Source organism: Lissotriton vulgaris, chromosome 3_1, assembly GCF_964263255.1.
Source record: "Lissotriton vulgaris chromosome 3_1, aLisVul1.2, whole genome shotgun sequence".
In the NCBI taxonomy this organism is placed as follows: Eukaryota; Metazoa; Chordata; class Amphibia; order Caudata; family Salamandridae; genus Lissotriton; species Lissotriton vulgaris.
In genome coordinates this window covers 1,106,022,512-1,106,039,937 of record NC_141689.1, presented here as the reverse complement: position 1 = coordinate 1,106,039,937, position 17,426 = coordinate 1,106,022,512, and the positions used below count along the sequence as shown (strand labels likewise).

The 17,426-nt window shown below is 45.1% G+C and overlaps 1 protein-coding gene across 1 annotated transcript in view; it reads right to left on the bottom strand.

Moving 5' to 3' along the window:
- The window catches only part of LOC147727495 (uncharacterized), a 507,629-nt gene that overhangs the window by 422,684 nt on the left and 67,519 nt on the right, over window positions 1–17,426 (bottom strand). The window contains exon 2 of the mRNA XM_086963127.1: window positions 10,902–11,105. Within this exon, the coding sequence (XP_086819253.1) occupies window positions 10,902–11,025 (124 nt within the window). The 5' untranslated portion in view covers window positions 11,026–11,105. The remainder of the gene's footprint in view (window positions 1–10,901; window positions 11,106–17,426) is intronic.

Here is a 17,426-nt window from a genome sequence, read left to right as displayed (position 1 = left end):
CTTACACCTCTGAATGTTTTTAGGCATCATGTGTTTTCCTTCCTTACACCTCTGAATGTATCTTATGCATCATGTGTTATGTGCTTATACCCCTACAGGTATTGTGATACTTAGGTGGTTGGTCTTGCTAGTACAGGTGGTGCTAGTGAGGTCCTGGTTCCCTGCATGACCTGTTCCTAGGGTGGTTAGGGTTGCGTAGGTGGTACTTACCTGGTTACCAGTAGTTACTGGTTGTATGCTTTATGTTCTATTTTCTTCTACAGTGATTTATATTCCATGTTCTAAGTGCTAAATCTACCTAGTGCTAAGTTCTAAAAGTGCTGATTCCTGACAGTGGTCCAGGTGGCCCTGTCTTGTACATATCCCCTGTAAATTCTGCCCGTGCCTGTTGGCACATTGTAAAATGTGTGTTTTTATCTAATGTGTTTTGGTATAATACAACGGCTATTTCTATATATAACCTTGCGTGGAGTTTCCTTTGTGGTGGGCCTTGGGTGTTGTTGCTGGGGTGTGTGCGCAAATACTTAACTCACATAGCCTCCAAGTTTAGCCTTGCTGCTCGCGCCACGTTACCTAGAGGGTGAGCAGGGGTTATATTGGTGTGTAACTCCCTTGCCCTGACTTAGGCGTGGTGGTCTCTGACTGACTTTGGCGCAAGCCCTGGCCAGCCAGGGATCCCATTTCTAACAGGGACCCTTTGCAGTTCAACACATTTTCAACTGCAACAACCTCCCAATAATATGATTTTATACTGGCTCTGGATATCGTACGTAAGTTCTCTGGAGAAAACCAGGATTGGTCCAGGCCGGATTCCTGGAGTAGATCCTTAAAATAGGGGGATTATCACCAAACCCTGGGAAGCCATAAGATCTATGAGCCCTACCCTGCAGGACGCTAGTGCTGGGGAGGTCAGTGCCAAAAAAAACAATTTACTTACCTGTACACTGTGGTTTTCCACTATTGATATATTTTATAGATTCACATGTTTGAATCTTCCCCGTCGTCATAGTGGGAGTCCCACGATAACATAAGAAATAGCAGTATTTCAACATTATCATAGACCTCCATAGAGCAGAAAAACTCATTTAAGTAACTTTTCAGCCTCATTTTAGAACATTCAAACTTCAGCCAATTACAGCTGAGACCCCAGAGTTCCCCTTCCCCACAGAGCCACCATACCTCAGATTTTGAGCACAAGTGTAAAGGTAAATAAACTCTGAGGTAATTGGTGAGCCTAATCGTGGAGAAGGGAGGGTCACATGTGAATCTATAAAATATATCAATACTGGAGAACCATAATATACAGGTATGCAACTTCTTTTTGCGCCATTATTGAATCTTTTATAGATTCACATGCTTAAATCCGACTAGTGAGCAGTGGCTCTGAGCCCGACGCTTTTTAATGTTTACGTGGCCCCTCTGGCCACATTGATTAGGCAGTTCGGGTTCTCTGTAATATCCTACGCAGACAATACGCAGGGGATCGTATCTATAACTAACAATGAGGAGGAGATTGCCGACCGTTTTAACAACTGCATGTCCCATGCCAACATCTGAATACAAGCCAACTGTTTAAAACTTAATGGTGGCAATACCGAAATACTGCTGTTGGGAGCTAACCCTCCGGTCTGGTCCTCGAAATGGTGGCCTACAGAGTTGGGGGAGTGCCCAACGCCTGTATTAAAGGCAAAACATTTAGGGGTGATTTTTGACTATCGGCTGACTTTTGACAGCCAGATCAACTGCCTCACCGCCAGTTTCTGGGACATCCTAAAGATGATTAGAAAGATCCGCTCCTTTATCCCCTCTGATGCTTTAAAAACATTGGTAACTGCCCTCGCTATCTCCAGGCTAGATTATGGAAATGCCCTTTACGTGGGAATCCAAACACAATATTTGAAAAAGCTCCAACGTCTGCAGAACGCAGCAGCAAGATTGAAAGATTGATTCTGGATATTCCCAAACATGAACTAATATCCCAGCAACTAGGAGTCCTGCACTGGCTGCCAGTGAGAAAAAGAATAATCTTTAAGTCATTGTGCATCACGTTTAAGGCGCTCCTAGGCAGGGGTCCTTCCTACCTAACGTCACACAAAAAATTCTATGTGCCGCATAGTAACCTTAGATCTGCACAACTAAAACTGTTGCAAGTCCCCAGGTTCAAGCAGGCACGTTGAGGTGGAAGGAGCTTCTTGTTTAAGATCTGCAAAATCGTGGAATCTCCTTCCACTAACAATTAAAAACAGTGCAAATCTTAAAGCATTTAGGAAATCAGTAAAAACATGGTTATTCCTAGCAGACCTTTAATTTTTACTTCTGCACACACCTTCCCTGCACATCCCTCAGTGTCCTTTAGCGCCAAGACGCCTCCAGGCATTCGCTGCGCTCTACAAATCCAAAAATCAAATCAAATCAAATCAGTAAAAAAGCACAATAAGCAAAAAACAATGGTGGGGAAGGCGAACCATCCCACCATGACAAACTTGTAGCATCAGAAAAAAACAAGAAGAAAATTATAAGCATACAAATTTACATAAACTTTATAAAGAACATAGCGGACTAAAAGATGCCTACCTTAAGCAAGGAGACATCGGAGTGTAGCTTGTCCGACAGTGATATCTGCCTTTTTCCAACCATCAGGGCAGTAATGCTTTGTGAATGTGTGAGCATTTGCCCACACATTCTACACACTGCAATGGGCTGGGAGAGATGCTCCCGCTAACAGGGCTGAGGTAGTTGCCACTTACCTGGTAGAGTGACCTTGTGCTTTCGCAAGACGTGGACGACCAGCTTTTTCATGGCAGAAGGAAATTGTGGAGGTGACCCAATGAGCAATACTTGCCCTTGTCAAGACCTGTCCTTTCCTGGGTGCTGAGAAAGAGATCATTAGCTGAAGAGAATTTACGGAATGTCTCCGTTCTTTTCAGATAAAACTTTAAGCATTGATGGATGTCCAAAGAATGGAACACCCTTTCCGCTGCTGAAGATGGATTAGCAAATAATGTTGGTAACACAATCGGCTCATTGAGGTGGTAAGTTGAAGGCACTTTAGGTATAAAAGAAGGGTTAGCGCGCAAGATAACCCTGTCCGGCAAAAACTGCAGATACGGTTTCTTTATGGTGAGAGCTTAGATTTCGCTGATATGTCTGGCTGATGTAATGACCAAGAGTAAGGCTACTTTCCAGGAGAGGAACTTTAATTCCCATTTGGGTATTGGCTCAGAGCGGGGGCGCATCAGTTGAGACATAACAGTGTTTAATTACCATAAAACTGTAGGAGGCTTAACAGGTGGAAAAACTCTAAAAAGCCCTTTCATGAATTCTTTGACGATTTGGTTAGACCAACGAGAAGTTTGAATTGAACGTCTTCTATATCTAGAAATTGCAGCCAGATGAACTCTTATAGAAAAGTGAGAAAGTCCGGATTTCGTTAAGTGCAATAGATAAGGCAGCACTTGCTCCGGTGAAGAAGAGAATGGGTGCAATGCTTGCGAGATACACCAGGTACAGAACCTTTTCCATTTGGCTGTGTAACATTTCCATGAAGCTCGAGATTTCGAAAGGCTCAAATCCCCCAATTCAGCGTTGTGATGAGCCAAGGTGACAAATGAAGAGATGGAATTTGTGGATGAACCACTTCGCCCTGGTTCATGTAGAGAAAATCCTCCTTTGGAGGGAAGAGAATCGGGGCACACTCTGATAGGCGATACAGCTCCGTGTACCACCCCAGAGTGATGAGAATGCTCCGGCAAAACTCTTGCTTAATTTTTTGAAGTATTCGAGGAATGAGTGTAAACGGGGGAAATGCATATGCAAACATCTCAGTCCAAGGAAACTGGAAGGGGTATCCCCATGAATTTTGATGAGGATATCTGCTTGCAAAAAGAGGATACTTTTTGTTGAGGAACGTAGCAGACAGATCTAATGTTGGGTAGCCCCAGGATTAAAACATCTCTTTCAAGTGTTGGTCGTTGAGCTCCCATTCGTGGCACTGTCTGGAGGCCCTGCTGAAAGAGTCAGGCCTTCTCGTTGTGAATCCCAGGCACATTCTCCACTCGCAAGGAGATGTGATTGGCTAGGAGCCATTCCCATATCTGTTGAGCAAGAAGAGAAAGCGCCAGAGATCTCATTCTGCCTTGCTTTCGGGAATAAAACACTGTCGTAGTGTTGTCCGTTCTGACGAGCACTGACGCATCTTTGATTCAAGGTTAAAAGGCCTTCATACCTAGAAACACTGCTTTGAGTTCCAGAATGTTTATAAGAAACTCCGCTTCTTAGTTGGACCACCTGCCGTGAAGCTATAGCTCTTGAAAGTGAGACCCCCATCCGTCCATCGACGCATCCGAGGTCATCACCGACTGTGGTGCTAAGTAAATGAAAGACAGGCCTTGCAAGAGTTTGGCTTTGATCATACACCAGGCCATGGCAGCTGTCATTGATGCAGAAATCCGAACCTTGTCGTTGAATGAGCCTTGAGACTGAAACTACTGCGCATCGAGCTGTTCCTGCAGCGGTCGCATGCGAAGTTGCCAATTGGGAATGAGCGGAATGCAAGAAGATATTATCCCTAGCATGGACTTGAACTGCCTCACAGAAGCGTACCTTTTTGATGAGAAATTTTAGTTGTATCCAAAATGCGCATTAGTCTTTCCTGAGTGGGAAAGGCTTTGCCCAGATCTGTATCGAGATGTGCACCCAGAAAGCCCCACAATTTGGCCTGGATAATAGACGTCTTTCCTGATTGACACAAAGACCTAGAGACTGGAAGAGAATTCGACAGGCTCTCGTTCAAACTTCTGCTGCTTAAAAAGAGGGAGCCTTTATGAGCCAATTGTCCAGGTATGGGAACACCTGGTGATCGGAACGTCTTAATTCGTGAACACCCTGGGCGCTGACTTTAAACCAAAAGGGGGCACTCTGAATTGGTGATGGCGTTCTGCCACCCTGAATCTGAGAAATGTTCGATGTTGAGGATGAAATGGGATATGAAAATAGGCGTTGAGGAGATCGAGAGATGTTAGAAAATCCCCCTTTTCAGGGAAAGCATCCTTAAAGATTGACTCTTTATAAATTTGTTCAGCATTCTGAGGTCTATGACCTGCCTCCATTTCCCATTTTTCTTTTTCATAAGAAAAACGAGGGAATAAAACCCCCAGTTTTGCTGGTTGAGGGGTACTTCCTCCATGGCCTGCTTGAGGAGAAGTAAATCTATTTCCTTCAAGAGATCTGTAAGGTGACAGAGCAGAACTTTGTGCGGTGGAACAGTTGGAGGATGCTGAATGAATTCTAGCATGTTGGCATGTTGGAAAATGTCTAGAACCCATCTGTCTGAAGTAATGGAGTTCCATTTTTGAAAGGATACGGAGAAGAAGTGATTGTGGTGTGCGACTATAGCAGAAGGGGCCTGATGATCTTCATTGTCTTCTATTTGATTCTTGGGACTTTCTAGCAGATTGCTGCCTCTTGCGTCCTGCCGGTCTGGAATAAGTTTGAGCGGTGTTCGACTGAAAAGACCGTTTGTATGGCTGGTAGATAGTCTGCGGATATGGCTGGTACAGCTGCTGAAATTGTGGACGGGATAACATTTGCCCCTGACCTCTAGCACGATAGGACTGAAAGCAGCGCTGTTGGAGATTGCCTAAGGCTTTGACTGTATCCGTGTCCTTCTTGATAGAATGTATCTCCTCATATATGTGCTTCCAAAACAAGCACTCTCCATGAAAGGGCACATCTAAAACTTTGGCTTTCATCTCAGGTCGAAAGGTGGTTGCTTTTAACCATCCCTGGCGATGTAGGGCCGCCCCTCCGGCCATTTGCCAAAATGCAGTGGATGAAACATACACAGCTATTTCAATGAGTTCTGAAGATGCTCTTTCTCCTTCCACAAGAATATCTCTTGCTTCTTTATTTTTATCTTCAGGTAGATATTCCAGCAGAGTAGCGATGTCTGACTACATCTGCCGGTCATATCTCCCTAAAATAGCCATCCATTAAAAGCTCTGATGGAGGTAGCCGCCAAAGCAGAGAAACTCTTTCCAATATTGTCAAGGTGACAGCACTCCTTGTCCGGTGAGGCAGTGCAGGGAGATGCTGGATTCTTAGCTCTTCTCTGTGCTGCCTGCATGATGACAGAGTCTGGCCTTGGGTGAACAATGAGGCACGCAGGAGAGACATCTGGAGCCTTATTTTTTTTAATCCAGTTTCAGAATAACCTCTGGTACTGAGGCAGGTGTCTTCATTAATTTTAGCCCTTCTTGCCATAGAAAGTCAATTATAGGAATTGCTCTCACTGAATGTTGAGTGCCTGGTTTAAAATCACATAGAAATCACTCAGTCTGTTTTGTTGGCATTGGGAAGTTGAAAAGTTTGGAAGCCCGCTCCAAAAGGTCATGGAATCCCCCAATATCTGCTGGAGGGGAATTCGCAGCAGGAGGGTTAGGAGACAGTGGCATAGGGGCTATGTAGTCATCCCATTCATCATGGGCATCTGTGTTTGAATGAAACTCTGCTTCTTCTGGCTGAGCATCCTGAGTGTCCTCTTTGATGGTTATAGGAGGAGGAGGAAGGGTCTTCTCCCTTGTGAATATGGGAGTAGTTAGAACTGGAAGAATATTGGGTACCTTTTGAGGAGGTAAAGGTCTCTGAGGAGCGTTTGGAAAACATTTGTAGTAATCATTAGAATGTGACAGAGATCCGACACTAGATACATTGGAACGTTCATTGATGGTTCCCTGTAGTGATGACACTCCTCCTCTCTGTCATCAAAAGGCTAGAGTTCCTGGAAGGATTCCTGCCTCTGCATGGTAGATTTATCCCTTTCCACAAATGAAAATTCTCCTGCCAAATAAGAAGATGGATCATTGCCCTCAATGTCTTCCTCATCAGAATCTTGGCACTTGACTCTTAACTGCGATGGACAGTATGCAGGGCCAAATATACCTTCATCTTCTGAATCTTGGAAGTCCAGAAGGCGAGCAGGAGGTAAGGGAGAAAGCTTTGAATAGTCCGGAATTTTCCTGTGCTGAAGGAGACTAATTCTTTCTTCTGTCAATGGTCCCATCGACGGGCTCGTCGATGGTGCAGCTGTCAATGTGGTCATCTGTGGTACCATCGACGGTGCGTGGACGGCTTGCATCTGCGAGGACGTTGTCGACAAACCAGTCGTCGTCGGCTTCGCCGGATGGTGGAGGCCTCGTCGGCGGTGACGGCCCCGTCAACGACGGCGGCGTTGTTACCGTCGTTGAAGCTCCTGTCGTCGTTGCTGCCGTCGAGGTCTTAACCGTCGTCGTAGTCGTTGATGACGAAGCTCATCAAACATCATCAAAAACTCTTTATTTCAATTAATTAAAATCATAAAAGACAATGCAGAAAAACATACATCCACACATTTAAAATAGTTAAAAGATGACGAAGCTGTCAACAGTGCAGGAACCTCTGGCTTTCGTGAGGAAAGTGAAATCTACAATGACGACGCTGTCGATGGTCGAGAAGATTGGTCTCTGACAGGAATCAGAGAGGCAGATGCAGGAGCTGAAGATGGCGTTGAAGCCTCTGACTGGGATTCCCTGGGCTTACGTTCAGCTTTGTCCTGAGATTTTGATCTCTTAGAGTCCCCATGATGCGAAGAGGGGCTGTCATCCTTTCTTTTCTTTGAGGAAGAATGGGCCTTTTCCTCAGGTTCAGACTCCGAATCTGAAGCAGCCTTTTTCTTTTGCACCCAGAGTAACAGCCTTCCTTACCTATCTTTGAGGGTTTTGTTGAAAAAGTGCAGCAATATTTGCATTCCTGGGGTTTGGGGTCAGGGTAGAGGCAATACAACCACTGTTTGTGAGGGTCTTCAGAAAATAGCCTGCACTTTCCACAGGTTCTATAGGGCCTAAACAGCCCATTTTTAGGCTCTTGCATTTCAAAGGAAGATAGGTCAAAAGTTCAAAGTCCAAGAAATACTTTGATAGTAGCTAACGCTGTGACTGGAGGTCAAAAGTTGAGAAGAAAATACTGTAACTGAGCAGAGCTCAGGGATATTCCCTATCACACGACGTGCAGTAAGGAATCTCAGTTATGGTGTCTCTGTGGGGAAGGGAAACTCTGAGGTCTCAGCTGTGATTGGCTGAAGTTTGGATGTTCTAAATGGAGGCTGAAAAGTTACTTAAGGGAGTTTTTCTGCTCTATGGAGGTATATGGTAATGTTGTAATATTGCTATTTCTTATGTTACAGTGGGACTCCCACCATGATGACGGGGAATATTCAGGCATGTGAATCTATAAAAGATCAATACCGGAGACGTAAGTACTCTGCACTCAATTTTTTGCTAAATTCTACTCTGGGCCATGCCTAGAAAAGAGGGGTCAATGAGGTACTCACAGGAAGATTTAATTAGGATCTTAGGAACCTGTGCTCCACTATGGTAGGGCTTTAAGTACTTGTCCAGCCCCAGATCACAGCCCTGTACATTATTGACCCCATGGCTTTGTTGTTGTTGAGCTCAAGGGCAGGGGCCACCCTTTTGTAGATAGAATTCCTATGTATCTGTGCAATACTAGCAGTGTGCTAAATTAGGGACAACTGTGCCTTTTCTAACTGCGGTGCCCAACTCAGGTTTGGGATGAGTCTTATGCCTAAGTAATCAAATTCAGCTACTGCATCTATTGGGGTATCGCACACCAACAGGTGTCTCTTGCAGTGGGTCACCCTTTGTTTGGTGAAGAACATACATTTAGTCTTGGAGCCAGGCATAACCAGCACAGGTAAAAGCGGTGGGGCGGGTGGGGTAAGTCTACAGACGATCGGATAGGTAAAATTAAATAAAAACATTAATAAAACAACTTCGCTGAGGCAGCTATGCGGTGAGCTCAAGGTAAGTGGTTTTATTAAATTTTTTATTTAATTTGACCTACTCCGCCATCTGTCGATTTACCCTAATCCCGCCTCACTGCTCTTACCTGTGCCGGCGGCGCCAGTAAGCAGCTGTTTAGCTTCAAGCGCCGCTCATCGCAGAACGAGTGGAAGGACTTGTGTAACTGTTGCAATCTGTAGCAACTTAGAAATCAACAGGGTATCATCTGCGAAGAGAAGGGCAGGGACCCTCCTGCCTCCTGTTTTGGGTGCATCACAGCTGACCTTGTTCACATATTCGATCACTCAGTTGATGTATAGGGAGAACAGGGGAGGGGCCAAAACAATTCTTTGCCTGAACCCTTGGTCTACCCAAAATGGATTTGTCAGAGTTCCTTCCTCCCACTATCTGACTTGGGCAAGATTGTCAACATGGAAGCTGATTAGGATGTTCAATAGGGTGGGGAGCATACCCATTTCTTCCAGCGCCCTTCACAACTTTTCCCTAGGGACCAGGTCAAAAGCAGACTGAAGATCAACAAAGGCTCCATAGAGTTTACCTTTGTTGATTATCACCTCTTTCCAATACAAACAGGTGAAACGGAACACCTGGTCCACAGTACTTACATTGGCTCTAAAGCCCTCCTGCCAATCAGGCAAAAAACTTTCTTGGATTATCTAGTCTTGCAGTTGTACATAAACCTGCTTGCAACACAATTTCTGGAGGGAATCAATGAGGGTAATCGGCTCCCCGGATTTGACCTCTGCCCCATCTTTTATCTAGTTATGATTTCTATTAGTTTCATGAGACAGATGTCCATACCATAGAGGACCAAGTTAAAAATTGTATTTATTTAAGGCCCCCAGATTTCCGGATTTGCCCTATAAATGTTGTTTGGTATCCTGTCCAGTCCTGGGGCTGAAGCGGGGATGCAAGAATTCATTGCATCCATGGGTTCGTTAAGCGAAAACATAAGGGTGTTAGCATGACAGGAATCGCTATTACCTAAGGACTCCCTGGCTTCAGTGTTTGTGTTGCCAGTAGTAGTATATCATTTGCTAAAATGTGCCAACCACTGCTGGGGTTGGGCACAAAATTCTAGTGCTGCTTTTTGGCCATTTAGACAAACTGCAGCTGTGTTCCAAAAATCCCTATTGTTTTTGGTGGTCAAGGCTACATGTAGAGAGATCCACATATAACTTTCCCAATCCCTTTTAGCTTGGGCCAGTGTTTGCCGATAGCGTGACCTGCACCTGGCAATCTCAGATTGAGACTTTCATTTAATTGCGACTAGGAGCTCCATTTTGGCTAGGAGGCATTGGGTTTGGGCCCTGATTATCCCTTGCATCTGGCTTGTCCTAGCTGCTCCCTAATCTGGTTAAATAATGAATCGTGGCTAATGTATTACTACACACCTCTCTGTAATTCGTCTTAATTGTGATGTGCTATTGTATGATGTACTTTTTAGGTCTGGCATAGAGACAGCTGTATTTGTACTGCCAGTCTCATGTAATCAAAGAAATTCATAAACAAAAATACATTTAAATATGAGCTTTCGGTCAGACCTCTTCATCCATCGGTCATTCGAACTGTAAATCACATTTTGCTTCAACCATAGTATACAGAATATAGCAATGGGTCAACTCACTTCAGGTACTGGCCTACTTGCAATGTGTGTGACAGCATTTTGCATGATCATATATGCACATATGTACAAAGAGAAGGGCACATCAGTACCAGGACTCGTGGGCCAACACTTTCCAATTTTTTTTTCTTCCCATTCCTTATATAATTTTACTTTTTTTTATCAACCATGTGTTCTCAAATTCTGTCTCGAGGTTAAAGTATTTTCAAGCCAATAGTACCTTTTGTTTACATATATAAAAATCATGTTTTGTGACGTATATTGAAACTAAAAAGACTCATTCTCCTAAATTTACCCGGCTGCTCAGAAAGACAACTGCTCTATTAAAACTGTATTTTTCAATAGGGGTTGGATGGTCTTTAAATCAGTCCTGGTACTTATGATTAAGTATTAACATCTTGGGTGCCAAGCCAACTCACCGTTAATGTGTCGTACAACTTTTGAGTGTGGGACATGCCTAGGTTGTGCATAGAAGTGCAGCGACTGCATTGGTGGTTTATAGGGCGGGGGCTTCCTCAGTTCCGATATGTAGCTGATGCTCATCTTGAGATGTTTTAGAGGACTACGGTTTAACGGGGTAACTCTGTTCTCAGCTGGAAGTCACATTCAATGGAGAGTAAAGTCTGAAATGGAAAAACAACAAATCAACTCGCTTTAAAAGGGTAAAAGTATAACAAGGTGTATGTAGACAGAGGAAAAATAAAGCCAGAGTCTGGGGCTGCTCCTGTTTCAATCTAGAGGGGACCTGGTGAAGCAGCTCGGTCTGGCCTATTCCAACTGGAGCAGTACCAAGTTTTACTTGCATATGATTGGTTCTGTCCGGAGGGATATACCAGGCACAAATGATGGGCTGGGATGTGGCCTGAGTACTTACCAGTGTCAAAGAATGATTCAAGCAGCTCATCCATCAATTTGTTCCTCTGTGGAAGATCTCTAAGTGTGACAGATATGTCCAGATGTCGTTCCGTGCTCACACTACCACAGGACTGAAGCTGCACCTCATTAATGAGACCTACCAAGGCTGAAACTGGTTTGAGGTTGCTTGTCTTTTCTCTAGAGAGGACCTGCCCTGTATGTTTCGGTGGACTGCTCTAAGTGGAGCTGGAGGAAGTTTGATTTGTATATGGTTGGTCTCTGTCCAGAGTGTAGTGCATGGGTACTCATAAACATTTGGCCTTTAGTGTGACCGAGGGCTGCACTGATACCAACAGGGGGAGGGGGGATGTAAAGTGGTTGTATGGGAAGCGAAGTATGTATATCTACTAGCTAAATTCAATTGCGCAATGTGAAACCAGAAAATCTGGGATGAATCCCGGCTTCTCCACTTGACCAAATTGTGTGACCCTGGGCAATTGTTTTCTTTCAATTTCCCTCCTTTTTCTTCATTATCTCATATAAAATGACCTCGAACTACATGCTGCGTGCTGTACAAAACCATCTCCTGTGCTTGGATGTAATCACTAATGGCATTGTTGTCAGGGTGGGGAGGTGGTTGGGAAGCATGAACGTTTCTAAATTCATGTTTGAAAACCATTACTTTAAACAAATACTTCTGAATGCACTGCTATAATTTGGTTTACTAAGGTGAAATAGTTCTACAGGTCAATGAAATACACTTTTTGAAGTTTGGAAAAACTATGGTATTTTTACATTTCCTATCTTCAAAAACGAAGGTGACCCTAAAGTTAAAGGCATACTTACTTCCTTTTGTTTAACTGAAATTAACCTTTAAATAAGTGCTTGCTGTATTTTTTTAACGTAGGTGCTGAGTCGAGTAAACAGCAGCCCAGTGCTGCTGCTGCTCAGGGGGCCCCATGTAAAGGTCAGGAGGGCCGCATGCAGCTCCAGGGCTGTACTTTAAGTATCACTGGTTTAGTGCATAAAGAAAATTGAACTGGAATGCTGCTCTAGCAATTATGAGTGGCTGAGATGAACCTCAAGAATTCCACCCATCATTTACATGTGTTTGTCACACAGCCTAAGTACGATAGCATGCCCAGACCCTTCCTCCCCGTGCTGTAGGACTCAATGCAACACTTGACGTCAATGAGGAGGAAGTGAAAGGTCGAAACTGGTCCGAGGTTGATTGTGTTCCAATCTACAGGGTACCTGCCCTGTCAGTTCAGCTGCACTGAAGAATGACTATGGCGGACTTGCTTATGGCTAGACTCTTTCAGGAGTTGTACAGTGGGCAGAAAACTAAATGAGGGAATGTAATGCGGCCCAAGAACTTACCAGCGGCTGAGATTAATTCAAGCATTCCACCTATCACTTTTGTGTGTTTAGCGGTTAGCCAATATGGATAGCATGTTGGTGAAATTGGATCTTATTCAATCCTGCACTGACTCTCTTTTGAGGTGGGTGACGGAGTGTGAATGCTGGATTTACTATGCCGAAGGTGCCGTCATGATCTTTGAGGGTCACATTTCTGAGTTATTAGTGGTACTGTGAAAACTGTTAGAATTTGGATGAAGGATCAGGACGGATAGACACACAAATTGAAATTCCACATTATGGAAATACCCAAGGGTCAGAATGCAAACCTGTTAGACACCGTTGAAATACAGCTGATAACTGAGGTATCACTTTCTAACCTATTCATCACAGAGCAAGCACAATGTTCTCTGCGGCTAAATCTGTCCCTGAGACTGACTCTTGCCCGATTGTTGCCAAGCTTTCAAATCACAGGCATCAGAAGTAATCAATCATGGTATGGCGGCAATACCGAACATCCTGATGGACAATCACCACATACGTTTCAACCTGATCACATGCTTGCAGTGCAGAAGCCCAAGAAAAGATTCAACATGATGTGAAAGGCACTACTTAATAAGGGAGTACATTTACACCATGAAAAGCTCAAGGTTTTGTGGAAGAAAAGTCAATTTTTTTCACTGATCCTACTAGTGACTAAGGGCCTCATTTATGAAAAGTGACGCATCGCTGTGTGAAAACAGCGATGCGTCACATTTCACTGCGCCCTCCTTGCACCACCAATGATGCGTCATATTTACAGTATGACGCATCATTGCGCAAGGAGTTACAGATACATGGCGCAAAAGTAGCACATTGCTGGAGTGTGTCACAAAAGTGACACAACTCCAGCAATGTATCCTTTCACATGGGGCAAGCCCCATGTGAAAGGGCCTGCGTCAGTCTTAGGCCTGCTGTGAGGCAGGCGTAAGAAATTGACGGATTTGTGTCCTAGAAGTGGCGGAGTGAAATCACATAGATTTCACTGAGTCACTTCTACGACCCTTTCTTGCGTCAATACGCCCCCCTTGCATACATTATACCTGGCGCAGGTATATTGTGGAGCAGGGGGTGACAAAGTGACGTATCTACCTAGAAACGTTACTTTGTAAATATGGCGCAACAAGGTGCATTTTTTACGCCACTGGTGCGTCACAAAAAGTGATGCACCGGCGGCGAAAAAGTGACGCACAGCCTCATAAATGAGGCCCTTAATGTTTTGTGGAATTGTCTCCAAGATCTCCTGGGGACTCATTTATGAAAAGTGACGCATCGCTGTGTGAAAACAGCGATGCGTCACTTTTCATTGCGCCCTCCTCGCGACACCAATGATGCATCATATTTACAGTATGACACCTCATTGCGCAAGGAGTTACAGATACATCAGTATTTCTGACGTATCTGTAAGCGCAAAAGTGACGCATTGCTGGAGTGTGTCACAAAAGTGACGCAACTCCAGCAATGCGTCCTTTCACATGGTGCAAGCCCCATGTGAAAGGGCCTGCTTCAGTCTTACGCCTGCTGCGAGGCAGGCGCAAGATTTTGACACAATGGTGTCCTAGAAGTGACGCAGTGAAATCTCATAGATTTCACTGCGTCACTTCTACGACCCTGTCTTGCGTCAATACACCCCCCTTGCATACATTATACCTGGCGCAGATATAATGTGGCGCAGGTTTTTACAAAGTGACGCATTAAGATCTGCTATAGCCATCATCTGTTCAGTTCAGCGCCGAGACACCCCTGGGTATTTGCGCACTTTAAAAATTGCCAAAACATAAACATAAACATAAACATCTAACTAGATGCGTCACTTTGTAAATATGGCGCAACAGGGCAAATTTTTTACGCCAATGGTGCGGCACAAAAAGTGACGCACCGGCAGCGTAAAAGTGACGCACAGCCTCATAAATGAGGCCACTGGTGCCTACACTGCATCGCCAGTATGGGATGTCCCTAGGGACACACCCAGCTGCTTCTTTGGAGCTTACTGGCATGCATTTATGCAAGTAGAATATATGATCTTTGATCTACCTGGTGTCATCTCTGTCTCTTGTGGGCTTGCTGTCCTTTGGGTGAACATGCCATACTGCCTATGGCTTTTATTATTGATAGGGGCACCCACCTTTAAGCTTTTAATTATTTAGCTTTTCATTATTGTCACACTGTGTGCACAAAACATTCATTTTACACAGTCTGTGTGTTAGACTGTGGAATTTTAATTTGCGATCTGAACATCATCTGCGCCAGCTTGTCACCTATATACTACATGCGCGGCGGCTATTCTAGGTCACCTATGTACTACGTGCACGGCAGCCATTTTAGGTATCATGGTCTCCCTGTCCACGATCGATCGCCAGCACGTCCCTCTGACCCAGCAAGCATCCTCCGCGCACCCTGGCTCCCCCTCCCTCCTCCTCCTTATGAGCATGACCCTTCTGCATGACCCTGTCCTTGGGAGTCACGCCAACGCCTGACCAACACCTCCTCTCCTCCCATGAATGCCCCTCTGTTGATAAACCTCCCTCCTGCGCTGGATTGTCCACGCAGCATGAATACCACTCCATTGATGGCCCCTCACCCCGTGTCCGACTGTCCACACAGGTCCGAGGCCATTGCCTAAGCCGGGAGATATCATTCACTGCCCTTTATTGTATGAGGTCGCGCTCCTTCAAAGGACCCTCTATTGATCCAGGCCTCCCCACCCCCCTGTGATATGATCAGGCGCACACATCCTAAGAACACTCAGCTGCGTAATGGCCCCCTCCTCTTATCAGCAGGTTGAGGACCTTTATTGTGAAGGTATATGGGGGTGGGATTAACACGAGGATTACGAAGATGTCTTTTCCTTGCTCTACAAAGATCTGATTGTATTAAAGGAAGGTCACATGCCATAAACCAGTGTATAAGAGGCCAGGCCTCCGAGAGGCTGTTAGAGCACCTCGAGACGATACCTTGTTGTCTGATCTGATGTGTTCTGCTCCGTCGGAATAAACTTCTGTTTCCTGCCTTCTGGTCTCCGGCGCCTGCCTCATTGCTTGGTAAACTTGAATGGTACAAGGGCGGTTAGCGCCGGGCAAATCTTGAGAAAGGTCCTAGCCCTACCTTTTTCCACAATTGGCGTCCCAAAGCGTGGGGCCCATCAGCGACACGTGGATCCAGTGGGAGAGGTCCCGATGACAGAGTGAACGACTGCAACGATCGGGAAGAGCTCGTGTCCGATAGACCCTCGTCTGACAGCCGATCATCCGACCTTCACTAGTTCTGAACAGACCTCTCTCGAGTGATCTACGGTCCTGACTGGGAACCATCAGGAGTGCCGCGAACAACACGAAGGAGAGAGGACGATCGGGCGCTGGATCCAGAGGACAGGAAACCGTCCATGCGGTCCGGGTAAGGTCGTGTAAACACGACGAATTGAGGAAAATTGTTTTTGTTTGGATAATACTAGTATTACGCTTTGTTGAAACCCTCTGGAGATTCACTGTCTGCAAACGGGGAAAAACAAACAGGCTCTCTCTTTGCAAGCAGTGAAGGATAGGCAACGCAGACTTTTGTCCCTGTTGTAATCCGTCGTGCCTATCTTCCTCCCCCACTGTTTCCCGAACTGTCGTTCGTGGATTATTGTCTGGAGATTCTTTGTCTGCAAACAGGGAAGAACAAGGTCTCTCTTTGCAGGTAGAGAAAGAGTGGGTAACGATAACTTTTCGTGCCCACTTATTCTCCCCACTGGATTGTTTGATTGGCTGATTATTCGGTATTGGTTCTTTTGAGGTATTCACGGCCTCCAAATAACGTAGAATAGAAATATTCTGTCTAGTCTTTGTCCGCCGTGATAAGATAGGTAGTGCAGACTTTTGTCCCCGTTGTAATCCGTCATGCCTGTCTTCTCCCCACTGGTTGGTAGCCTGTTTAGCCCGGACCGCTTATTAGAGATGAACCATCCAGCTCCACTGGAGGGCACCCCTAATAAGGACATGTTCACTAAGTATGGACTAGTCGCTATAGCTTACACTAAACTATGGCATAAATATACGAAAAAGAACCCTGAAAGTCAGTGGCCACTGATAGGTTCCTTTGACGAAAATAAAATAAAAACATTAGAAATAGCGCTCCAGAAGAATAAGACCACGCCCACTATGCTCGACAGTATCGGCATGTGGCGCAAAGAAACGGAACAACGAAAGAAAAGAGAAGAAGCAAAAATAGGGAAAGAATTACGAAAGGCAGCCCACCTAGCCGCGAAGCAACTAGAAGAAGAAATAAAAGAAAGAAAAGATACTATGCAAAACCAAGAATCAGGGTCGACAGGCCAATGTCCTGTTAGGACCCCCTCTGCGCTCTACCCTGAATTACCCTCCAAACAACGGGCGAACGATGAGTTACTACTAGGTCCCCCAATCATCTACATGCCCCCTCCATATGCCCCCTGCCGACAAAGCTTTCACGCTCCGAGTGTGAGCGAAAGCGATCTCAGTGCTAGTGCACCAGCCCTCACGGCCTTTGCACCAGCCACATTAACAACCTCATCAGACGACCCCGAGTCTAGCAAACAATCATCAACCAGACTAAATAGGTTGAGCAAAGATGAGCGGGATGGGATCGACAAAATAGCAAAGACATTAGTAGAACGAAGGGAGAGCGAAGATTATACAATGAGCGTATATAATTCACATGCCGACAGCCACAGA